Raw genomic sequence first — 23,430 nt, forward strand, 5'->3', positions numbered from 1 at the left:
CTCTTGGAATATGGATATGAGAACTAGATGTGGTTCACAATGGTAATGATTTGTTTACCTTATGTGTTCCTGAAACAGGTGTGTTGCCGCCAGACTGATTACTGGCAGTTTGTGAAAGACATTCGGTGGCTCAGTCCCCACTCAGCCTTTCATGTGGAGAAGGTAAGTAAAGGCAACCACAAGGCTTCATTGTTTGATGTTCTGTATGCAGAGTCTCCTAGGCTAGAGGTTTGGCATATGGCAAGGAGAGGAAATTATCCCTGTCAGATTGATTTGGAGAGGAGGATGCTTTAAAAAAAAAAATAAGCCTTACACACTCCTTGCTCTAGGCCACTTTCCCTCCTCTAGGGAAGGGGTATAAAGTTTTGTTATTTTCAAAAGATTTGCATATATGGGACCAGAATGAAGCTTTTCAGAATCCAGAGCAAATGGCAAGAAGTTTTCTGAATGGTTAGGGGTAAGTAGGACTGATATGTGGTAACTGCTTAAGAAGAAGAGGATACACCAAATACAAAAAAATGTGAGGTTCCTGGAGGCCAGTGTCAAATAGAACCTAATACATCCCCAACAACTTTAGCTTCCGTTATAGCCCTTTACTCTCTTGTTCTCTCAGCTCAGTATAGTAGCTCTGATTCCCAGCCAGGGACAGAGCTAGAGCTCCAGGAGGTTAGGTAACTTGGCCAGAGTTACAAAACTAGTCCACAGCAATCACTGTCAAATATATATGTTTATTTATTTAACCCTTGGTTGTGGAAATTTTCAAGCATAGTCAAAATTAGATTAGTGAAATGAACCCAAAATATCCATCACCCGTCTCCAATACTTACTGATTCATGGCCAGTCTTTTTTTTTTTTTTCATGGCCAGTCTTGTTTCATGTATATTACACTTACTGCCAGGTTCATTGCTGAGGCGATGTCTGGAAAAGTAACTTATTTTTAAATGATTAGGGAACCAAATAACAGGGTGGTCACTCTGGCCACTTTTCTGAGAAAAGACCAGAGCACAGTGATTTTCTTACATGGATTTTTTTTTTTTTTTTTTTTGGTCCTTATCACTTTATTTTCCCCACCAAACCCCCCTCTCTAACTTTCTTTTCTAAAATGTGTTGCTATAATCGTTTCCTCTTAGAAGCTACCTGAAAGTGCCATCCATACTTTTTTTTTTTTGCACTGACTGTGGGCTATGAAACCTTGCTTTTAGAAATAGCCAATAGAAGTACGTTTCAAACAGAGAATGCTGTGGTGAGAGCCAGTAAGAGGTGCTCAGGTGGTTTCTCTTTGGTAAAGAATCTTTGGGGGCATTTTTCCTGGATTTCTTACCCCAGGTTTTTCTTGCCTTCTTTTCTGGTTGTTGTTGTTCAGTCATTCAGTCGTGTCTGACTCTTTGTGACCCTGTGGACTACAGCACACAGGCTTCCCTGGCTTTCACCATCTCCTGGAGCTTGCTCAAACTCATGTCCATTGAGTCAGTGATGCCGTCCAACCATCTCATCCTCTGTTGTCCCCTTCTCCTCCTGCCTTCAATCTTTTCCAGCATCAGGGTCTTTTCCAATGAGTCAGTTCTTTGCATCAGGTGGCCAAAGTATTGGAGTTTCAGTTTCAGCATCAGTCCTTTAAAAGAGTATTCAGGACTGATTTCTTTTAGGATTGACTGTTTGGATCTCCTTGCAGTCCAAGAGACTCTCAAGAGTCTTCTCCAACACCACAGTTCAAAAGCATCAAATCTTTGGCGCCCAGCTTTCTTTATAGTCTAGCTTACATCCATACATGACTACTGGAAAAACCATAGCTTTGACTAGATGGACCTTTGTTGGCAAAGTAATGTCTCTGCTTTTTAATATGATGTCTAGGTTGGTCATAACTTTTCTTCCAAGGAGCAAGCATCTTTTAATTTCATGGCTGCAGTCACCATCTACAGTGATTTTGGAGCCCAAGAAAATAAGTCTGTTACTGTTTCCATTTTTTCCCCCATCTATTTGCCATGAAGTGATGGGACCGAATGCCACGATATTCGTTTTTTGAATGTTGAGTTTTAAGTCAGCTTTCTTCCTCTCCTCTTTCACCTTCATCAAGAGGCTCTTTAGTTCTTCTTCACTTTCTGCCATAAGGGTGGTGTCATCTGCATATCTAAGGTTATTGATATTCTTCCCAGCAATCTTGATTCCAGCTTGTACTTCATCCAGCCTGGCATCATTCTGCATATAAGTTAAATAAGCAGGGTGACAGTGTGCAGCCTTGATGTCTTCCTTTCCTAATTTGGAACCAGTCCATTGTTCCATGTCTAGTTCTAACTGTTGTTTGTTGACCTGGATACCTGAAATAGAAGACTCTATGAGAGAACCCTGGGGGTCAAGTTCATTTTTCCTCTGAATATCCCAGAATAGATGCCTCTTTGGAGTTAGAACATAAAGAGACAGATGTAGCAGCTTTGTCCTCTCCTGGAGCTGCATATTATGTCTTAACTGCTTAGTCCCTTTCCAGTGGTCCACACCAGCAGCAGGGCCATTAATCTCTTCCCTCGTTCTCCTTCCTCTACAACATCTAGATGCTAGCTGGAGGGTAAATACCTCTGATTAACTCCTCTGACCTTGCTCAGTTTAGTTTTCATGCCATTAGGCCTCAACTTTGCTGGATTGATCAGGATGTATATTTTGACTCATGCTTCTTTGCTCTCAGTTTATCAGCTTGCACGAGAATGGCCAGAGCAGCACGGATGGTGTGAGTGAGCGTGCCGTGGCTGAGCTGTGGCTGCAGCACAGCCTGCAGTGCCACTGCCTCTCAGCCCAGCTCCGACCTCTGCTGGGGGACAGGCAGTACATCAGAAAATTCTACACAGGTAGGTAGAGGTTACCTCTCCAGGATTGCTGCATGGACTTCCTCATTCTCCTTCACTTTACTATTCTTTATAGACCCACTCTTACCCTGGGGTCTCATACTTTTACTTGATATCACAGAGATTCTAATCAGAAATATGTATCTAGTCTTCTCTCTAACATCTTATGTAAAATACAGTCACGCTCTATGTTAAGGTATTTCCCTACTCTTATACACACAGATCAATAAGAATAACTACTATGGCGGGTAGGAAGGGAGAATGAGGACTTAGAGTGTCTTAATGTGGACAGAGTTTCAATTTAGGAAAGTGATAGGGGAGAGAGATGATGGTGAGAGTTGCACAACAATGTGAATGTATTTAGTGCCCCTGGCCTGGATAGTTAAATATGGTTAAATAGTAAGTTTTATATTATGTGGCTTTTACCACAATAAAAAGCATTAATAAAAGAATTTATACTATTTACTGAGAGTTTTCTATGTTCTAGTCAGTGTTATCTATTTTTTTATACATACGCACTTAACAGTAACCCTGAGAGTTGGGTATTAATACCCCTGTTTTCTAATCAGAGAAGCAGAGCTCAAAGGAGGTCAGGTGATTGGCCAGAATCACCCAAAGCCAGAGATCATATCTGGGTCTTTCTGATTTTGTAGCCTCTTGTCATGGCCTCTTTGCTATACTGCACATGACTTAGCCTCTGCTGTACTTTATTTGTCCCTGGTTTCCCTCTACCCACAGTGATATGATTCTCCTTATCTTTGCCTTTTCCCTCTCTCCTTCCCTGACCTTCTCCCAGGGCCACATAGGGAGGCTGAAGTTCTCCCTAAGGGGCTCTGTCACTGCAGTAGTTTTCTCTCCCCAGATACTGCTTTCCTGCTAAGCGATGCCCATGTCACGGCCATGCTCCAGTGCCTGGAAGCAGTGGAACAGAACAACCCTCGCCTGCTGGCTCAGATCGATGCTTCTATGGTAAAGGGGGCAAGGAATTATCTGTGTCTGTCTTCTGGCCTCCTAGACCTCACCATGATATAACCCTGTGTAGCAAACTACTTCACTTAGGCAATTATGAGCTGCAAGGCTCTCATTAAAAACAAACAGAAAACTTAGAAAAGAAGAGGAGGTACCATTAAGTATATGTTGCAGTGAAAAGCCTATTTGTAAGTAAGCTTAGGTCTGTTTGAGGAGGGAGTTGTCTGTTTTTTTTTTTTTTTCATCCTTAAAAAATCTTTAGTTTGAGTAAGCACCTCCTGAAGGGCAGGCTTGAGAAAATGGCAGAGGGATGATGGTGAATCAAGCTGACTGTAGCTAGAGCATCAGATGTAGTGCAGCCTAATGTAACGTGGAATCATTTTCTCCAAGGAAATTTTGTTATTTTGTGTTGCTTATTTTTCACTCTCCAGGTCACTCGTCCCATCACTAATATCAGTGCCTCGGCTAGAATGGAGTCACAAGCCCTCTTTCTCTTGTGGAGGGATCCCCTATCTCTCCTGGTTTTAAAATTTTGATTCTTGCTTGCCACCTATTGAATATTCTCTACATGCCAGTCATGGTGCTATGCACAATACATGTGTCATCTCATTTAATCCTCACAACTCTGTAAAGTAGACATTAATCTCATTTTATAAAGGAGGCCACTGAGGGACAGAGTAGGTAAATCATTTGCCCAAAGTTTGGACCAAATAATTTGTGATAGGGCCTGGCTTTGAGCCCCAGTGTGTCTGACTTCTGACTTCTCGTTCATAGACTTAAGCCCTTTACTATATTGCCTTCATGATAAAGCACTCCTGGTCTGATCACCTAGGATTCCAGCTGCAGAAGCCGTGATGTTTGCCAAGACTTTGAGATTTCAAAGTTGTGTGCTGTGGTAGAGGGTACCTGTACTGTCTCTACAGGTCCTGGCTGCAGTTCAAACCTGCTGCCAAAGGCCAGTTTCTGCCAGTGTTTCTGTAATACTGTGCTTTTCCTCTGAGGGCCACTATCCTTGATTCTGACACTTTTTTTTTTTTCCATAGTTTGCCAGAAAGCATGAGAGCCCACTCCTGGTGACAAAGAGCCAGAGCCTGACAGCTCTGCCTGGTTCCGCATATACTCCTTCAACCAACAGTGGTCAGCATTCCTACTTTGGGTCCTTCTCCAGTCTCCACCAAATCCCCCACCACAGCTTAGGTATGAGGGCAGTGAGGGATTGTGAAGACATGTATCTCCAGCCTTGGAAAACAGAGGACATAGTGGTTGCTCACCCACTGGCTATAATAGAACCTCTGGTCAGTGCAGTTTGTCACACTTCATGTCTCAGTATGGAAGTCTTAAAGAGGATATAGCAACTAGCCTAAGATAATGCAGTAGAATCATTAAAGTAACAGAGAAAAGAGATGTTTTTAGTTTCCCCTGGGTTTCTAATCCACATCACCAAGAAGGCATTTCAATAATAATAGCTAACATTTCTTCAGTTCCTGCCACATGTCAGGCTCTGTTGCCAGCAGTTTGTGTATATTATCTCATTTAATCCTCAAAACAGTCCTATGAGGTAGGTATTATTATTATTGCTCATTTTATAGAAGGGGAATGCATACTGGTAGGCAAAGAAGCCACTGTCTCAAGAGCTCATGCTTTTGGCTTAGCTGCTTCTCAGTGAATTTTTACTTACTTTGAATGACTTAACCTTTTTTGAGGTGACATCATATGTCCTGGGCACCCCAATTTAGGGAGTTCAGTCCTTAGCTATGGAGAAGCCCTTCATACATACCAGCTCAAAAGCTCCCAGCTCACCTTTCCCTTCTCTTTCTTTTCATATCCTAGAAAGAAGATCTACTTCCTTTTCACTCTCTGGCCCGCCCCGAAAACCTCAAGAAAGCAGAGGGCCTGTCTCAGCAGCAGAGGATCAAACCGTCCTAGACCCTCTCCTTCCAATCACTGCATTAGCCAAGGACTCCCCCTCGACCCCCAATGAGATGAGCTCCAGCACTCTGACCAGCCCCTTGGAAGCATCCTGGGTCAGCAGCCAGAATGACTCCCCAAGTGATGCCAGCGAGGGGCCTGAGTACCTGGCCATTGGCAACCAGGACCCCCGGGGCCGGACCGCCAGCTGTCAGAGTCACAGCAGCAATACTGAGAGCAGCAGCTCCAATTTGTTCTCCTCCAGCAGCTCTCAGAAGCCAGACTCTGCTGCTTCTTCTCTAGGGGACCAGGAGGGAGGTAGGCAGAGCCAGTTGTCCAGTGTCCTTCGCAGATCTAGCTTCTCAGAGGGGCAAACGCTCACTGTCACCGGAGGAACAAAGAAGAGCCATACTCGCTCCCATTCGGACACCAACATTGCCTCCAGAGGAGCCCCAGGTAATGAGAACCACCAACCGCATGTCAGAAAGGTGGCCTCCGGAATTTCCGGTGGAAGGGAGATTTGTTCTTAAGGGTCTTCAAATGGCAGGAAGAGAAGTTATGTTTCTGAAGATATGAAGAGTATCCTGCTTATAGTGAAAAAGAGAAGTTTGTAATATAATGTGGATATCTAAATCCAGAATCTCTCTGAGGATACTTACGTTTGTTCGTTTATACATTGCTAAATAGTAAGTGTTTTCTTGGATTCTTTCATAATTCTTTAGCATCAGAGGATAATGTGACTAATCATAGTCTAAGTTTTAAATGTGTCTCTCAGACAGAGGGGAAGTACTAATGAGCTTTAAAAATAATCCTGTTAAATTCCTTCCCTGAGAAGTTTGGTCAGAATATAATAACAATAAGAGAGAGGCAAACTGATACTAGGGTTCCCTGATTAACACTAGAGATGTAGTGAGTGTCCGGTGACGGGACCTAGTAAACAAGTAGGTGCGCTGACCGCTGCATCAGTAATTCAGGCTGAAAGGCAGTTGGATAAGGAGGCCTTGGCTCCTGGGACCACCCTCACACAAACACCAGCTGCTAGCAGAGAGCACCCCAGGCACGGCCAAGGGGGGTGTCACTGCTTTTAGTGTTTCCCTGCCATCATCTTTCCTAGGTTGTTGGTATCTGGCAGTCTTTGGTTAGGTTTCATTTGTAAGAACATCTCCATAAAAGCAAGTGGAACATGGACCTTTGTGCTGAAATCCAGTTCTGGGTGGAAAAGCTTTGGATATAAAATATCAAAATAAAGCAGAAAAAATTAAGAGCATAAAAGGAAGATATTCTTTACAACTAGAGCTGCTGTTGATTTCTGTTTATAATTTCTAAAAGGTGAGAGCTAAGGCCCTCATCTGAAACTTCTGAATTGCAAACTTTTGTCTCTGTTTTCCCCTCAAGAATGTGGGTTGGCTCATTGGAACTGGTTCAGAAACCAAGAAACCTCCAATTCAAAGTCTGTCTTCCCATGAGCCTTCTTAGATGTGAAGACTGCATAGGTTAGACCCTTACTTCACATCTCCTGGAGCAGATGCGGTGTCTGCTGTACTGCAGGTTGCTGGCCTTTGAGCATGTAAAACTCCCCTCTCCCCATTCTTGAATCCATGTGGATTCCAGAAACCACAGTAACCTGCATTGGAAAAGGGAGCCAGAGAAAACCTAAGCAGGAGGGTCTGAGGGAGTATGGGTCCTGTGCATCTTCTCATACGTGCCATCACTCTGTCTGTACTAGGGTTCCCTCTCAGGAGTTACACCCCCACCTTTGCTGGATAAAAAGACACTCTTTTTCTCACTCTCTGTTCTCGTTTTCTGGACTCTCCTCTGCACCTGTCTGTCTACATACAGGAGGCCCCAGGAATATCACCATTATAGTTGAAGATCCCATTGCAGGTTTGGGAGCCAGTCCTCCTCCTCTCTGTCCACCACCCCCTGTCTCCTTTTGCTCCTCTGTGACCATCTTGCCTAGTGCAGAGCTTCCTTTTCCATTCTGGTGTCAATCAAGCCTGGCTAGTCTGATCCTGCTGTGATGCTTGGACCTGGTCGTAAAATGATACCAATATTTTTATGTGATACGTTTTCTGCTTATGACTTCCAAATGCCTTGTTCCTTCTCTCAGCAGCTTTTGGGAGGTAGAATTCATACTTGTCAATCCCGTATTGCCTAGAGGTGAAACTGAGGCCTGCTATTTGTTAAGACATCATGATGAATCAATGGCAGAATTTTTCTTATAACTGAATATTTATTATGAATTACTTTATTTTCCTTGAATTAACACCAGAATATGTTTTCTCCTCTTTCTGTGATCTTGGATATGAGTGCATGTTTTTGCCTCGCCTGGAATCCCCTGTTTCCTTTTTCTTTTATCTGTCTTCCTTCCCCTGTAAATTCCATCTCCCCCAGCCCTACCCCTTCATTCCAGCCATTGCACAAGATTTTTCTAGTGACTTAAGTCTGTGTCTTTGGTTTTCACAGTGGTATTCAAACTGCATGTGTGTTCCATTCTGGGTACATAATGCATGGAGATACTGATGCTGGAATGTGTCTGCAAGGCAGAGTGGTGAGGGTGAACTGAAAATGATGAATGGCTGAAGACACTGGCAAAGAGGGTAAAGAGAGACAAGCCTGCAAGACTTTTGTTTAGAAGAGCATTGCCCTTAAGGAGATGAGAAACTGTGAGATGACAGATTTCAAGTCAGTATGAGGAAGTTCTGAGAATTAGAGCTGATCAGTTGAATGGGCAGCATCAGGAGGCAGTGAGGTCAGTGAGCAAAGCTGGACAGCCTTTTCATATGCAGCTTCTCGCATACATCATCCTTCCCTCTGTACTAGGGTTTTCCTGGTAAATGAACAGGGTGCTGGTATTGGAGTGTGTGTTGTGCACTGATTTTGACTAGGGACCTCAGAGGTTGTCTCTGTCACGATTTCTCACCATGACATCACGGTCACTGCTGGTGTATAGTGAGGAGCAGAGCCCACTGCCAGGGCCACCAGGGGAACACGGAGTTATTGCTTACCATGTAGGAACATTTTTTGTGAGAGGAGCAGTTGACAGATTGGCACCATCTGTCAGGGAAATGGGTTGGATGCTGCTCAGTCATTCATTCTCCCAGCACATCCTGCTCATTTCTCAGGCACCCACCTGCTTTTCTGCGTGCTCGTCCTTCTGTGGCGCTGGGAAATTTTGTGTTTCCCTTTGGAGAAGATCAGTTTCCATTTCCTGCAAACCGTGCCTGCAGCTGTTCCTCCCCTTTCAGTTCTCAACATTCCTTGAAAACTTCTACCCAGGCACTTCCTACCTTATAACCTTCTTTTGAAACCCCTCCCTTCCTTTTCCAGGAAGGCTGAGTCCACAGCCCTGGGGCTGAGCCCCTTGGTTACAGGGCCATCATCCTTGGCTTCTCTAGCATTGTTTTGATGCTTCTTTTAAGGGTATTGCTGGGTGTTATTTTGTTGTTCTGCCAGTTCAAAAATAGGTTCAATTTGTAAGTATGACAAATTTATATTTCAGGCTCAAGAGAGGCTATATCCTAGTATTTTTTTTAGAGACTTTAACCCTTTGATATTGTTCTAAAGTCTGGTGTCAAGGGATCAGAAAAGCTGCAATGTGTTTGTGAGGACTGTTTTCTAAACTGGTTAATCAAGAGGGCAGACATTGGCTGATATTCCTGAAACACTTGGTAAGAAGATGGAAGAGGAAAGAACCGATCATGAATCCATGTTGATTTCTTTTTCGCCTGTGTTGCTGCCTTCCGGGTCTCGTTTTCTCTCTTTTCTCCTTAGAATACACTGACTTCCCACCTCCCTTCCTCCGTGTGTTCCTGCATTCTTGGATTGTGTCCTATTGGTGTGCCCCCTCTCTCCTGTCCGGGAGGGCGTGGGGAATGGGAGCTGTTAGATGTTGAAACTCCAAGGTTGGGAATATATGTGTTGCTCACCTCGTATGTGTGTTTTTACTCCCTGGTGGCCACTGACACTAGAATCCTGCAGTGATAAGTCGAAGTTGAGAGGCCCCTTGTCCTACTCTGGTCAAAGCAGTGAAGTCAGCACACCCAGCTCTCTGTACGTGGAGTATGGTAAGTGAGCACCAGGAAGGCCAGGCTGCAGTCGCGTCTTTGCTGTGCTCCCCCCGTGCCTGCCACGCTCTGAGCTGTATGGCTCATCTTAGCTCTGTGGAGGGCGCACACCATACAGTCTCACCCTCCCCGTCATCATTTTCAACCCCCGTGCTAGAAATCACACGGCCCCACCATTTTTTCTTGCTCCTCTCTGCTGTAGGAGTCCCACCGTCTCATGCTGTGGGTGCTACCACCGTGAATGTCTGGTGAGCCAGCCACAGTGGCTCTCTGAGTGGGTGAGAGAGACCTTGAAAAGAGGCCTTTGAGTGTCTGAGCCTAATGACCAGAAGATAAACTCCACATTGAAATTATCCATAGGAAGAAGACATTTGTTTCCTTGTCTGATTCGCAGCACAGGTTTTTTGTTTTTTTGTTTTTTTTGTGGGTAGGAGGATGTGTAAGTCATCTTTAAATTTAGGTGGTCAAAGGGTGGTCTCCAGGCTCTCTCCATTTATTCTGCCATTCTCTAACCTAGGCACTTAGTGCTTTGGGATTCTGAGATTCAGAGAAACTGCTTTAGAAGGTAGACATCTTTCTAACCTATTATTGGGAAAGACTTGTGAGCATCTTTAGCATTAAAATCATCAAATTTCTCAAAGAAGCTTGGCTGTAAAGAAGATTTGCTTTTCAGAGCCAGAGCTTTTGACGTCCACATTCCATTTTCCCACAGAGGGCAGTCAGTACCTGTGTTCAGGAGAAGGCATGTTCCGAAGACCATCAGAAGGACAGTCCCTTATCAGCTACCTATCTGAGCAGGACTTCGGCAGCTGTGCAGACCTGGAAAAGGTGAGGACACTAAGGAGCCACTGAAAAGCCCATGAAGACAATGGCACCCCACTCCAGTACTCTTGCCTAGAAAATCCCATGGACGGAGGAGCCTGGTAGGCTGCAGTCCATGGGGTCGAGAAGAGTCAGACACGACTGAGCGACTTCACTTTCACTTTTCACTTACATGCATTGGAGAAGGAAATGGCAACCCATTCTAGTGTTCTTGCCTGGAAAATCCCAAGGACGGGGAAGCCTGATGGGCTGCCGTCTATGGGGTCGCACAGAGTCAGATACGACTGAAGCGACTTAGTAGCAGCAGCAGCAGGGAGATCTAGCCAGAGGGGTATGGTGTCTTTTGTCCTAAACAGGATTTGGGCGCACAGCAATAACATGCATGTAGACTACAATACAGAGAAGTCACCATAAAGATAAGCTCAACAAGTTCTATCCTTGGATAACTCTTCAGGGAGCTTATGCTCCTCACTGAGTCCAAAAATACTACTGATCTTGCCTTAAAAACTCCCTTGGGAAAGAAACATTGAATTTTAGTCACATGACCTTGACCCTGGAACCTTAGATAAAGACTGTCCCTGAAATCAGCTTCTCTATTTTGTTCTAAGGCTCAGATATGTAATAAAGAAAATGTCCCTGTAGCATTTTATGGGCTTCCCAGGTGATACTATTGGTAAAGAACCTGCCTGCCAGTTTAGGAAAAACTTGACTTCTCTGTCATATTTTTATGCGAAAAGTGGGACAGGAAGGCTGGGCATGGCCAGATACAAGAGCAAAGAGAATCTGGAACAGATTTTCTGGCCATCAGCTTTCTTTCTGGTGGCAGTGTACATTTCCTCTGGGTGTTTCGAATGGAAGCAGTGCACATCTTGGAAGTTCCTTTCCAAGAGACCAGTCACTGAGGTGTCCCCTTGTTGGCGCTCTCCTTCCCCAGGAGAATGCCCACTTCAGCATATCAGAGTCCTTGATCGCTGCCATCGAGCTGATGAAGTGCAACATGATGAGCCAGTGCCTAGAAGAGGAGGAAGGGGAGGAGGACAGTGACAGGGAGATCCAGGAGCTGAAGCAAAAGATCCGCCTTCGTCGCCAGCAGATCCGCACCAAGAACCTGCTCCCTGGGTACCAGGAGATGGAGCATGGAAGTGAGTGAGGCTGTGAATGCCTGTTCCTGCCCCTTGAGGGCTTCTGGATAAGACATAGTACCTCGTGGGCTTCCTTTTCTGTCTTTATATGTTCATATGAGATGTTATACCCAAGCCAAGGGTTCCTCTGCTGTCAGAAAGATTTTCTGTGTTGTTCTGATTTTTTTTTTCTACTAGACCAGAGTCCTGGAGTTCATCTATGTTCTACCTCAGACATAGCTTCCAAAAAATAGATTTCTAATAGGAGGAGAACTGAGGCCACTGGTTGCAGATTCCCTTCCCAGAGAGCAGTACTTCCTGCTTATGTGAAACTTTTAAGGAGATGAAACAAGAAAGGGAAACGAGAGCTGGTTTCCATTTCCCCAGCATAACTGCCAGTCAAGCTTCTGTTTACTTTTCTATTGAAGTCCTACCAGTTTGCTTTTCCTGTGACCCTAGAAAGTGTCGGACACTTCTTTCTGTCCTGTTCATTACTGTTTTTTTGTTTTTTTTTTTTTTAACGTTAACAGGCTTTCGGCTCACTTCCAGCAGCTCCCAGTTCAGTTCACGTGATTCAGCACAGTTCTCTGACTCTGGCTCTGCTGATGATGAGGTTGATGAATTTGAAATCCAAGGTATGATTTAACACTTTTCAAGGGAGCTTTCATTAACTCTTTCTTTCAGTTTGGAATCATAGACCGAGAAGCTTTCCCTAAATAGGGAGTCTTCAGTATAGTTCATTATGGAATGTTGTCAGCTGTTGTAAGGGATAACTTCTCTTGTTAAAAAAACAAAACCTATTTAACATTTAAGCAGAAAAGAACACTGAAAGGAAGTGTTCAGTGAAGTGGGCTGGCTGTTGATGTCACCCTGGAGTTTCTTCCTCAATTGCAGCTTTCTGTCAGACTCTTGCTCTAATTTCTCCTCCTAGCAGTCCAAAGCTGGCCCACACCTACGTGAAATTAGATTCCTATTCTCTTGTGCCCCATAATACAAATGAAATTGTTTCAAAGTGTTTAAAAGGAGCTTTATTATAATCATAAGAGAAAAGGTAAAAAAGAGTCCATGGCAGGGAAAAAGCAAAATGGAGGGAAAATGTCAAGTTTTTTTTTCAAAGTAGAGCTTTATTTTCTGTCCTGGCCATGCTAATTTGCATAGCAGAATCACAGATTCTTATGAGCTTCTGCTTAGAGAAGAGGAGGGGCTCTTATCTGGAAAGGCAGTTGTGTTAAATCAGGTTGACCCATGATTAGTGGGTTAATCCATACCTGAAAATCATAAATTTCTTCATCTTCCTATCAGTGCAACCAACAAATGAACAAACAGAAAACCAAACAGTTCAGGGACATAAGCTCTCACCCTATGACTGGAACCAAGAGTAATTTTCTTATAGAGGTGAATTGTGTCTATAGATCTCCTTTGTAACATGATGAATAGATCTTTTATTGCATGAGGCTCCGACTTCCTGTTTATACCAATTTTGAGAACCCATTCAACTGCAGGTGTGGTAGCTGGGTTTCTCCCCCATTCAGAAATACAGTTTTTACGTATATTTTTCCAGGTCTTTGGAAAGTCTTCCTTCTTTGTTCTCCTTAATGCCTCTGATTTCTCTTTATAACAATAATAGATAGTCCCTTAAAACTTTTTTTTTTTGGTATGTGGTTTTCCAACAATTCTCCAGTTTTCTGTACTCCAACTGAATGGCCTACATTTCAGTTCTGACACTAATTCCTGGAGTTAGCACAGAGCCCACAGATCTAGGGTTCAATCCCATGGGGCGGCTCCATCTTTAGATGCTAGCTGCCAGTGGGGTCACCAGGCTGCCTGTACTTCTCTGTGACCAACTGCAACCCCCAGGGTTCCTACAACTGCAAACTCCTAGGGGAGTTCCTACAACTCCCCGCTCAGTTTTGATAATTAAGTAGAATGACTCGTAGAACTCGGGGAAGCACTCTATGATTATAGTTTATTATAAAGGATACAAATGAGTTGTCACGTGAAGGGGAAGTTCACAGGGCAAGGTCCCAAAGTGTCCTCAGACACTGTCCTCAGTGTCTCCATGGAGACAGGAACCTCTGTCTCCATGGAGTCAGGGTATGCCACTCTCCCAGTACATCGACCTGTTCACCAACCAAGAAGCTCTCCCAAACCTCATCATTATCAAGGTTCATTAAGTAAGCATGGGTGATTAAATCATTGGCCATTGGTGACTGAGTTCCTGAGGTGGGGCTAAAAATTCTAATATTATAATTACTTTTTTCTTCTGGCAACCAGCCCCTTCCTGAAGTTGTCTATGTGGCCCCAGGAGTCATCTGATTAACTTAAACTCAGATTTAATGGAAAGGGCTCATTATGAATAATAGACATTCCTATCACTTAGGAAATTTCAAAGTTTCTAAGAGCTCTATGCCAGAAACTGAACAGAGACCAATGTGTGTGTGTGTGTGTGTGTGTGTATATATATATATATTTATAATATATAACAATAATAACAATATAATATATAACAATTTATATATGTATATAAAACTTAACTGTGGATGTAGATTTCTAAAAACAGTGTCAGCTAGCATTTGGAGCAAAAGTCAAGTCCTGATTCCAGGAACATGTGGTATAGAACTGTCATTCTCATCAATTTACTTCCTGTCTGAATACTAAAAGACCCCCTTTTATAATCATTATTACACAGATGGTAGTGAAGGATCTAACCTGACTCACATGTCAAAGAATGGACTCTCAGTGTCAGTGGCCTCGCTGTTTTCAGGTAGCCTGTGTTAGAAGCGTGGGTGTGCTCATACATGCATGTATGTGAATGTTTGCACCAGCTTTTGTACATACCTGTGACTTGTCAGTGTTATGAGAACCAAAAGGTATAGAGAAGTGTCTGGGGAAAACCGAACTTAAGCCAACCAGAAATGATTCACTTCTTTTCTTTTTCTTTAATTTTTATTGGAGTATAGTTGACTTAAAAGCATTGTGTTAGTTTCTGCTGTACAGCAGAGTGAATCAGCTATACATATACAATAGCCGCTCTTTTTAGATTGTTTTCCCATATAGGTTATTACAGAATACTGAGTTCCCTGTGCTGCACAATAGGGCCTTATTAGTTATCTATTTTATATATAGTACTGTATATATGTCAGTCTCAACCTCCCAGGTAATCCCTCTACCCCTTTCCTCCCAGTTACCATAAGTTTGTTTTCTACATCTGTGACTCTGTTTCTGTTTTATAAATAAGTTCATTTGTCCCATTTTTTCAGATACTCCTTTTCTTCTTCCTCATATGAGTCCAACAGTCCTCTTCTCTGAGATTGTCCTTGCTGATCCTTCTCTATAGAGATTCTTTTAGATTAATGGTCATTGTGGCTGATGGAGGTAATGGACAGTGTAGAAATAAGTGGTCAGGTGAAGAAATTATAATTCAAACCTATAGCTAAGTTACTGACACACATTTAGACAGCAAAAGTCAGATAGAATGCTATAGAAGAAGCTTCGAGTCTTCAGAGTTTTGAATTTGCAGAGCCAACTTTCAGAAAGCTACCTCTTCTCCTACTTTGTTTACAATTAGGACTTACTGCTGCAAATGTTTGGTCTTAATAACTGCCTTATGATCCAAACATGTAGACTTTCTGTAGATGGGGTTAACCGAAAACAAGTAGCAGTTGGATGTTCAAAGTGGCTTTAAAACACACAAACAACAAAATTCAGGCTTTTATTAATTTAATTAATAGTTAATTATTTTATTAATTTAAAAATTTAATTAGCAGTTTAATATTGTCAGCCACTTGCATTTGAAATAATTATATGTATAAGATTAAATTAAGATTTAGAGAAATAAAAGGAATTAGGGACCTTTTACTTCTAAACTGTTATAATTTATCCTAATATAGACTTACTTGAGAAGTAACAATCCTAAGCCACATTTTTTTTTTTTTTGGCCACACCTGTGGCTTGTGGCCTCTTAGTTACCTGAAAGGGATGGCACTTAAGCCCCAGCAGTGAAAATTCTGAGTCCTAACCACTGGACTGCCAGGGAATTCCCCTAACTCACTTTTAAACTGGTTTCTGGGACTTCCCTGGCGGTCAAGTGGTTAAGATTTCACATGGTTTCAATCCCTGGTTGGGGACAGTTGGGGAACTAGGACCCCACATGCCGGGTGACAAAAAGAACCAAAAATCAAACAAAAAAAGTGGTTTCTGATATGTTTACAACCAAAGTCCGTTGCATGTGCATTTACTGACTGTCAGCTACTTCTTAATTGGAGCATATTCAATCTGCTTTAGCCATCAAGCATACTTTTATTTGGTCTTCCTAGCATCCTTTCTTCCCCCATTTTGGGTGCTTTAAAGTATTTTTTATAAACCAAGAATATGAACTATTTTTCAACTAAAGTACTACTTTTTCTTGTGACCCACTATCCCACACATTTTGAGGGCTTGGTGGGAAAGTGTCTCCAAAGTAGTGATTTAACTTTCTACACACAGATTCCCAATTATGAAAGCATAATTTGCAGTTCATTTTTCTCTGCTCTAGGTTTCCTTATTGCTCTCTGTTCTTTCTTATTTGTTTCTGATCTTTAAGCAAGTTTATCACTAGTACAAAAGTCTTTCTAAAAAATGTCAGTATAGTTCTCATTAGCAATCTTTCTGATCACGTCTAGAGGTTTCTTTTTGATCACCTTGGGTAATATATGCTATTGAAGGGTCTCTTTGGATTCTATCAAAGGAAGGTTACTTAAGCATCATACTGTAGACATCATCTATGATAAATACTCTGCATAATTATAATACTTTGATTAAAATGATCACTTTCTTAGATCCTATTTCAGCAAGTAGACCTTATGGAGCCAGAAGTGTTTGTGAAGGAAATAGATTTGAAAGTTACTTCTTCCTTGCAGTAAAGTGGATATAAACTTGTAATCATAGAAAGCTTATTCATAGAAAGCTTTGTATTCATTAACATCTATTCCATTTTTAAAAAACAATCTTACTAAGGAATAATTACATATCAAAATCCACTCACTTTAAGTGTACAATTCACTGAGTTTTAGTAAATGTACCAAGTTGTCAGCCACCACCATATTCTAGTTTTAGAACATTTCCATCATCCTCAGTAAGATCCCTCTCATGCCCATTTATAGTTAATTTACCATTTATAGTTACTTTACATTCACACCCCAAGCCCCAGTCCACCACTAATCTATCTCTATAGAGTTGCCTTTTCTGGACATTTTATATAAATGCAGTCATACAGTATGTGATCTTTTGTGTCTGGCTTCTTTAACTTCATCTGTTTCTTCTGATGGTATCTGCCAAATTGATACAATATCTTTCACAGGCTCCTGATCCCAGGCAATTTTCTCAATTTCTTTGGTTTTTTAGGTTTTGTAGTTCCGTTTTTTCCTTCCTTCTTCCTTTTCCACTGCAATTTCATCAGTTCTTTAATCTTCCTTTCTCTAGAATTTCAGTCTTCCACATAGATGTACCTAGTCAGGGTCCATTCAGGAGACAGACACCACATGACAATTTGAATAGGGAAAATTTAATATAAAGAATCATTAACTCTAGTGGGAGATTGAAGTAGTGGGAGACTGGCTCAAAAGGAGTAAAGAGAACTCTAAAGAATACAGGAATAGCATATATAAGCAGTAGTCACCATCTCTAGGGCCGAAGTAGAGGCCACAGGGAGGGAATGTAGAAGAGGGCCCACAAGGCTGAGGTCCAGGCCTCCTTGCTCACTGGATGGTGGAGAAGTTCTCTGAAGCTACAGAGCTGCCCTGAGAGTGTCAGGTGATGTTGTTCATGAAAGCTGCCATGCCAACAACCCTCACCAGGAAACCATTCTCTGGGGTGCTGGGGGAGGCTGCCCCCAGGGAGTGTTGTTCCTCAGAACTCAAGGGGTGTTGGGGGAAGGGGAAGTGGTTCTTGGGAGGTACCAGGCCTGCAGCACCTGCTCTGAAGCTTTCCCAGGAGGTGCAAGGGAAGCCATTTATGAAAACTACCACCAGTGGCACTCTGCTGCACAGCCTTCTGAAGCCATGCTTACCCTGGGGAGTCACTTGCACTACAGGAGTCTGCTTAGGGGAGCATACCAGAAGCAGCGAGAGAATCCCTTTCCTCCTCCAGTGTTTCTCCAGTGCCCTCTGCTGGCAAAGCTTAGCAGTGTGCCAGCTGGCAAAAGATGAGTGTTTTCAATCCAACTCCATTATCACAGAGCAGACAAAAAGAAGGGCAGGTTTGGAGCCGAAAGGCAATAAATTGATAATTGTTACAATATATAATGAAGAAAGTTCATGAACTATATTTTTGGCAAGTTTAAAAATTATATCCAATTCAAGGTAATCAATTGCTCCTCCCCACCCTCCCTCTTTTAATAATATATTTTTTTCTCCTTCTAAGACAAGAGTAATTGTGGTTCTCCATTTTAAAGTGTTTCCTCTTGAATCAGCAGTTGCAGAAAATTCATTAGAGTTGGATTTCTGAATGTTGGATATCCCCTTATCTGCTGAAGGGAAAACAGGTTGAAACCCCCCATCAGATTGCCCAGTAAATTCTGAAGTTGACTCTCTTCTTCTGCCTTGCTTGTTTTATTTAAAAATGTGCAGATTTTGCTAGCATACAGGATTTTAACCAGTTCTTCCCTGATCATTCCAATGCCCATGTCTGGACATACAAAAATTCTTACAACATGTCATTATTTTGTTGTTGTTTGTTTTTATATCGTTTAACTTACCCAGTCCATAATAATAGCTTTATCCTATCTAAAGCATCAGAAATACTTGAAATCATTAAAGAATTTATCAATTATCCTTAAATAATTGATAAAATATTTCATAATTATGTTAACTTCCATTTGGAAGGAGAGCTTCTCAGACTTCTTTCTAAAGTGCTCTCATTTGGGGTACGTTTAACTCATTCAGTTGAGTAGCTTTCTTCTCTCTCTTTACTCCTGAATTATCTTAGACCCTGATCTACTTTTACCCAGATCTTCAGCTAGTGTTCCAACCACACTAAGCTATCATCTGCTTGAATTGACTGGAGAGTGAGCAGGATGCAGCAGAGGCCTAGTATCCACAAGGCTTTCATGGCACTGACCAGTGACAGGTGTGATGTCCCTCTGGTATCAGGCACTGCCTCTCTCTCTCCACTCTTGGGGTAAGATCCTCACTTCCAAACTTGTGTAACCTTCTGCACTCTTGGAAATATTCATGATTAGCTAGGACGTTACTATACCTCTGGTAAAAATGAAGAAACAGGATAAAGTATGACTTCACTTTATTTTCCAAAGACTTTTTTTCTCTCAAAGAACATGAGGATGAAGAACTGCTAACTAGCTTTTATGAAGAGGGTAGTTTTCAGCAACCTTGGATTGTCCACCACCTTTCCTCTCTGGCATGCCATGTTTTCCTTAGTAGCCTGGCCCTCAGCAATAACTGTTAGCTCTTTACTCAAGGATATCTAAGATTGTCTCTTCTTTTTCCTTTTCTATCCTAAACAGGCTGAAATTTGCTTTTTGCTTTGAGCCAATTATTTAGGAAATATTTTTTGAAAACCTGTCATGTACAAAGCTCTTTGAGGGTTTTAAGGACAAGGCAAGACTTACGTACAATCCAAGGCAGTTTAGTGTTACTCAGATCAGCGCTGCAAACCCAGTGGTCTATTGAGATCTGTTATTACCTAGAATTTTTTCCCCTCCAATAGCACTATTTAGAGGGCATCCTTGATAGCTCAATTGGTAAAGAATTTGCCTGCAATGCAGGAGACCCTGGTTCAATTCCTGGGTCAAGAAGATCTGCTGGAGAAGGGATAGGCTACCCACTCCAGTATTCTTGGGCTTTATTTAGAATGAAATACAGCACTATTTAGAATGGAATACAGACTAGCAGTATCTTGGGAACTGGATTTTGGTGGTGCAAATTCAGAGCATATGATATACATGAACTTACTTGTTAAATAGGATTCATTATTTACTAGTCAAAGATTTTGTTGCTGTCTTAAGGTTTTCTATGCTTAAAGAGCACATGAAAGCTAAGAGGTTTCAGTTTTCCTCTCTTGTACTTACAGCTTTGAAGCCTGGCCCTCAAGGCCAGGAATATTATTTGAGTATATGCTTGTATACAGACCACTGTATTAAGTATTTGGGGGCTAAACAGAAGAATTAGACATGATCTCATTTCCTCACAAGGAGATATTATAATCTAATGATCCATACAAATATATATGTGTACAGAGGAAACATGAAGAACAATTGAGCAACCCATGGCCAAGTGCAGAGTGATGTCATTTACGCCTGGTGCTCTATTTAGGGGCTTAAATGCAGTAGATTGGTCACTGTGTAGGTTTATTTAGGAAAAAGTCTTTTCATGAGGCATCAAAGGAAGTGAGGGATGAGACTTATCAGAATAGTCCTATTTCCATGACTTGAACAGGCTCTGTCTGCCTTTCTGGAACATGAATGCTATATTTCCTTCTCTCTATTAAAATTATTTGGGTAGATGAGATCTCTAGAGATTTAATCATATCATTATTAGAAACCCTCTTCAAATTCTTTATTGTAAACAGGCTTTGGAAAGTCTGCCATAATTTCCCAAGACTGTGTTTGCAAGTTCTCTAGTAAAGATCATGTTAAATAGCTCCATAAAAATGTGTTGTTTACCAGGCATCTCCAGGGAGTTGCCAAGCCATAGGGAAGTTCTTTTCTTCCCTGTGCCACCAGACAGGAAGGGAGTCTTTCCATGAAACTTTGTTAAGGACATGGAAGACTTCTCACATTCAGGGCTGATACCACTAGCAGTCAGATATTAGAAGCAAAGTTTCAATCCCATGTACATTTAATGAGTAACCTCTATGATCTAAATTCTGTGCTGGGTACTGATTCTGAAATTAAAAAAGAGCTCGATAGAGTTCTTACTTCTGAGAATTTATAATTTAAGAGGGCTTGAGGTTTAGATGATGAGAGAGAAATTAGAGTAGTTTGTCACTGCTTGGTACAGAGTATGTCCCTGCTTGCCTTTAGGACGCTTCATTTTTTCCTTCACTGCTTTAAACCAAATCAGAGTTTGTGTTTCCACCTGGATTTGTAGCCACTTTGACCTTCTCAATGCTGTGTGTAATGTCACTAATTCAGCCTGGTGTGACCTGAACAGAGCCAAACTATAAATCGTATATAGACCTTCACCTGGACTCTGCTCCTTATCCTGCGTAGAATGTGGCACCTTGCTGCCGCCCTGAGTGCTTAGCTGGCAGTAGCTTGGACTGGTGTCCATTATTATCCTTACCTCCTCCCTTTCTGTTTCCCGTCCCCCTTAACTGTTGTTTCCATTTAGATGCTGACATCAGAAGGAGCACGCCCTCCAACAGCAAATCCTTCATTTCCTCTCAGTCCTTGTAAGTAGCTTTTTTTTTTTAAATAGAACTTTGGGATGGGTGGAGAAATAAACCCAGTTCTTGGCATATGGATGGGGTGGCACCATCTGAATCCACAAAGAAGCAAAGTTAATGTGACCAGCCTGCCTGGTGGTGGTGAGCCAGGGAAAGAGAGAGAAGATTATGGGTTCAAACAGGGTGGACTCTGGTGGAAGTGAAGCTTTCAATGTGGATTATTCCTTCTCTGATAAGTCTGATTATATCAGAGACCCCTAGAAGATGAGGTCTCGAAAGAGAGAACAGTGATCATGATTTCTGACTATGAAATCAAATTGAACAGATTCCCCATAGTAGACTCAGCTAGAGGAGACAGAAGCTCACATGGGAGCAGCAATAGTCTTTAGAGTCCACAGAGCAGTTTGACTCTCTCAACTTTGTAAACAGGTGTTGTCATTCCCATTTTGCAGTTAAAGAAATTGAAGTTTAGGGCTTCCCTGGAGGTCCAGTGGTTAAGACTCCGCGCTTCCAATGCAGAGGGCATGGGTTTGATCCCTGGTCAGGAAACTTAAATCCCATAGGCTGTGTGGTGTGGCCTCCAAAAAAGAAAAGTTTAGAGAAAGGATTTGATACAGAATTCTTAACCAGCATTGTCATGAATGCTAGTAAATGGTACCTGAGCCTAAGTCTTAGAACCCTGTGTGGACCACTGTGTTTCCCACTGTGCACAGAAGTCTGAAAATGATGAGAAAGAAAGCTTTGTAGCCTGGGGTGGCTGTGAGTGTTCTCTCAGCCTGGAAATCACTGCGTAAGTTGTCAGGTCCCAAAGGGAGGGCTCCTGTCCTCCTGTCTTCCCTGTTCAGCCTTCCTTGACTCTCTCCACTTCAGCTCCCACTGCTTCCTGCACTCCACGTCTGCTGAGGCAGTGGCCATGGGGCTCCTGAAGCAGTTTGAGGGGATGCAGCTGCCCGCCGCCTCGGAGCTGGAGTGGCTCGTTCCAGAGCACGATGCCCCTCAGAAGGTAGGTTCTTCAGCTCTACTTCTCTACCCACCGCCCAGCCCCAGAAGGCTGTGAGCCTTCCCGATATTGTTCTTCTTTGTCATACATCCACTGTTTAGCATGAATGTACGTGTTTCCTTCCTGACTTGTAGAAGCCCTTCACTGCAAATGTGTGAAATGAATAAATGAAGGCATGTGTGCATGCTTGTCTTGGGCTTCCCAGGGTGGCACTAGTGGTAAAGAAGCCACCTGCCAATACAGAAGACATAAGAGACACAGGTTTGATCCCTGGGTCAGGAAGATCCCCTGGAGGAGGGCACGGCAACCCACTCCAGAATTCTTACCTGGAGAATTCCATGGACAGAGGAGCCTGGCGGGCTGCAGTCCCTAGGGTCTTAAAGACCCAAGACATGACTGAAGAGACTTAACTCATGTGCATGCCTGCCTACATGCCTGTGCATGTAGGTGGCAGCTCCTTCACTGTCTTTACCCCACATGACTGCTCACTAGACCTGGGGGCAGCACACCTGAGCTGTGACCACCTTGAGACCCTGGAAGAGTATCTGAAAGAACTGAAAAAAAGGTTCTTCTTTGCTCTACAGTTGAATAAGGCATGACGCATCCTGGCGCACCAAGAGGCCCAGGGTGGGCTCAGGGACAGTGTTAGCGAGAGGCGCCACCAACTGGGGTGCTGTTTCCATTCCTTTTGATTCTTGAAACCCAAGGCCCTCACTTCTAATAGCTTGGTCCCTTATTTATTTTGAGGCCGAGGTTCCATGAAGCCCTTGCTCAGGTGTTTCTGAGAAGTCTTTGATCCATTATGTTTCTGTTGTGGTCAGAAGGGTCAAGTGTGTGTATTCCCCAGACTGTCCATGGAAGATCACCTGTGCTTTTCTCCTGCAGCTCCTGCCCATCCCTGACTCACTGCCCATCTCCCCAGATGATGGGCAGCATGCTGACATCTACAAACTGCGTATCCGCGTTCGCGGCAACCTGGAGTGGGCGCCACCCCGGCCACAGATAATTTTTAATGTTCATCCAGCCCCAACGTGAGTAGTCAGGGGCTGTGCCCTTTGGAAAACAGATACTTTCTCTGTGGATTGTCAGAACTGTCTCCTTACCCTCATCTCTCTATCTGCAGCTGTACCTCCCACACAGTTCTAAAAGGCCGAGGGAGAGGATTATCCTTCTTGTCTGCAAGTTTTACTCTTAGACCTCCCATTCTTTCCCAGAGCTAACTGGAAAAGAGGTCGTTTATCACTGGTCTCCCAACCTGTTGCCTTCCACCCATAGTTTTATGAGCTGTTTTCTTCCCCTTCCTCTTAAGAGGGATGGATGCTTTTCTT

General features: G+C 42.8%; 1 protein-coding gene across 8 annotated transcripts in view; it reads left to right on the forward strand.

Moving 5' to 3' along the window:
• The window catches only part of RUBCN (rubicon autophagy regulator), a 62,543-nt gene that overhangs the window by 31,855 nt on the left and 7,258 nt on the right, over positions 1-23,430 (forward strand). For 2 of the 8 annotated variants that reach the window (XM_027536940.1, XM_027536875.1), the window contains exons 3-16: positions 79-162; positions 2,678-2,837; positions 3,697-3,803; positions 4,847-5,000; positions 5,634-6,167; positions 7,551-7,595; positions 9,683-9,778; positions 10,491-10,606; positions 11,535-11,742; positions 12,252-12,356; positions 14,411-14,485; positions 21,048-21,108; positions 21,973-22,105; positions 22,988-23,133. In XM_027536940.1, the coding sequence (XP_027392741.1) occupies positions 79-162; positions 2,678-2,837; positions 3,697-3,803; positions 4,847-5,000; positions 5,634-6,167; positions 7,551-7,595; positions 9,683-9,778; positions 10,491-10,606; positions 11,535-11,742; positions 12,252-12,356; positions 14,411-14,485; positions 21,048-21,108; positions 21,973-22,105; positions 22,988-23,133 (2,024 nt within the window). The remainder of the gene's footprint in view (positions 1-78; positions 163-2,677; positions 2,838-3,696; positions 3,804-4,846; positions 5,001-5,633; positions 6,168-7,550; positions 7,596-9,682; positions 9,779-10,490; positions 10,607-11,534; positions 11,743-12,251; positions 12,357-14,410; positions 14,486-21,047; positions 21,109-21,972; positions 22,106-22,987; positions 23,134-23,430) is intronic. The other 6 variants (XM_027536891.1, XM_027536911.1, XM_027536900.1 and 3 more) reach the window with 6 other exon arrangements.

This window comes from Bos indicus x Bos taurus, chromosome 1 (assembly GCF_003369695.1).
Source record: "Bos indicus x Bos taurus breed Angus x Brahman F1 hybrid chromosome 1, Bos_hybrid_MaternalHap_v2.0, whole genome shotgun sequence".
Lineage (NCBI taxonomy): Eukaryota > Metazoa > Chordata > Mammalia > Artiodactyla > Bovidae > Bos > Bos indicus x Bos taurus.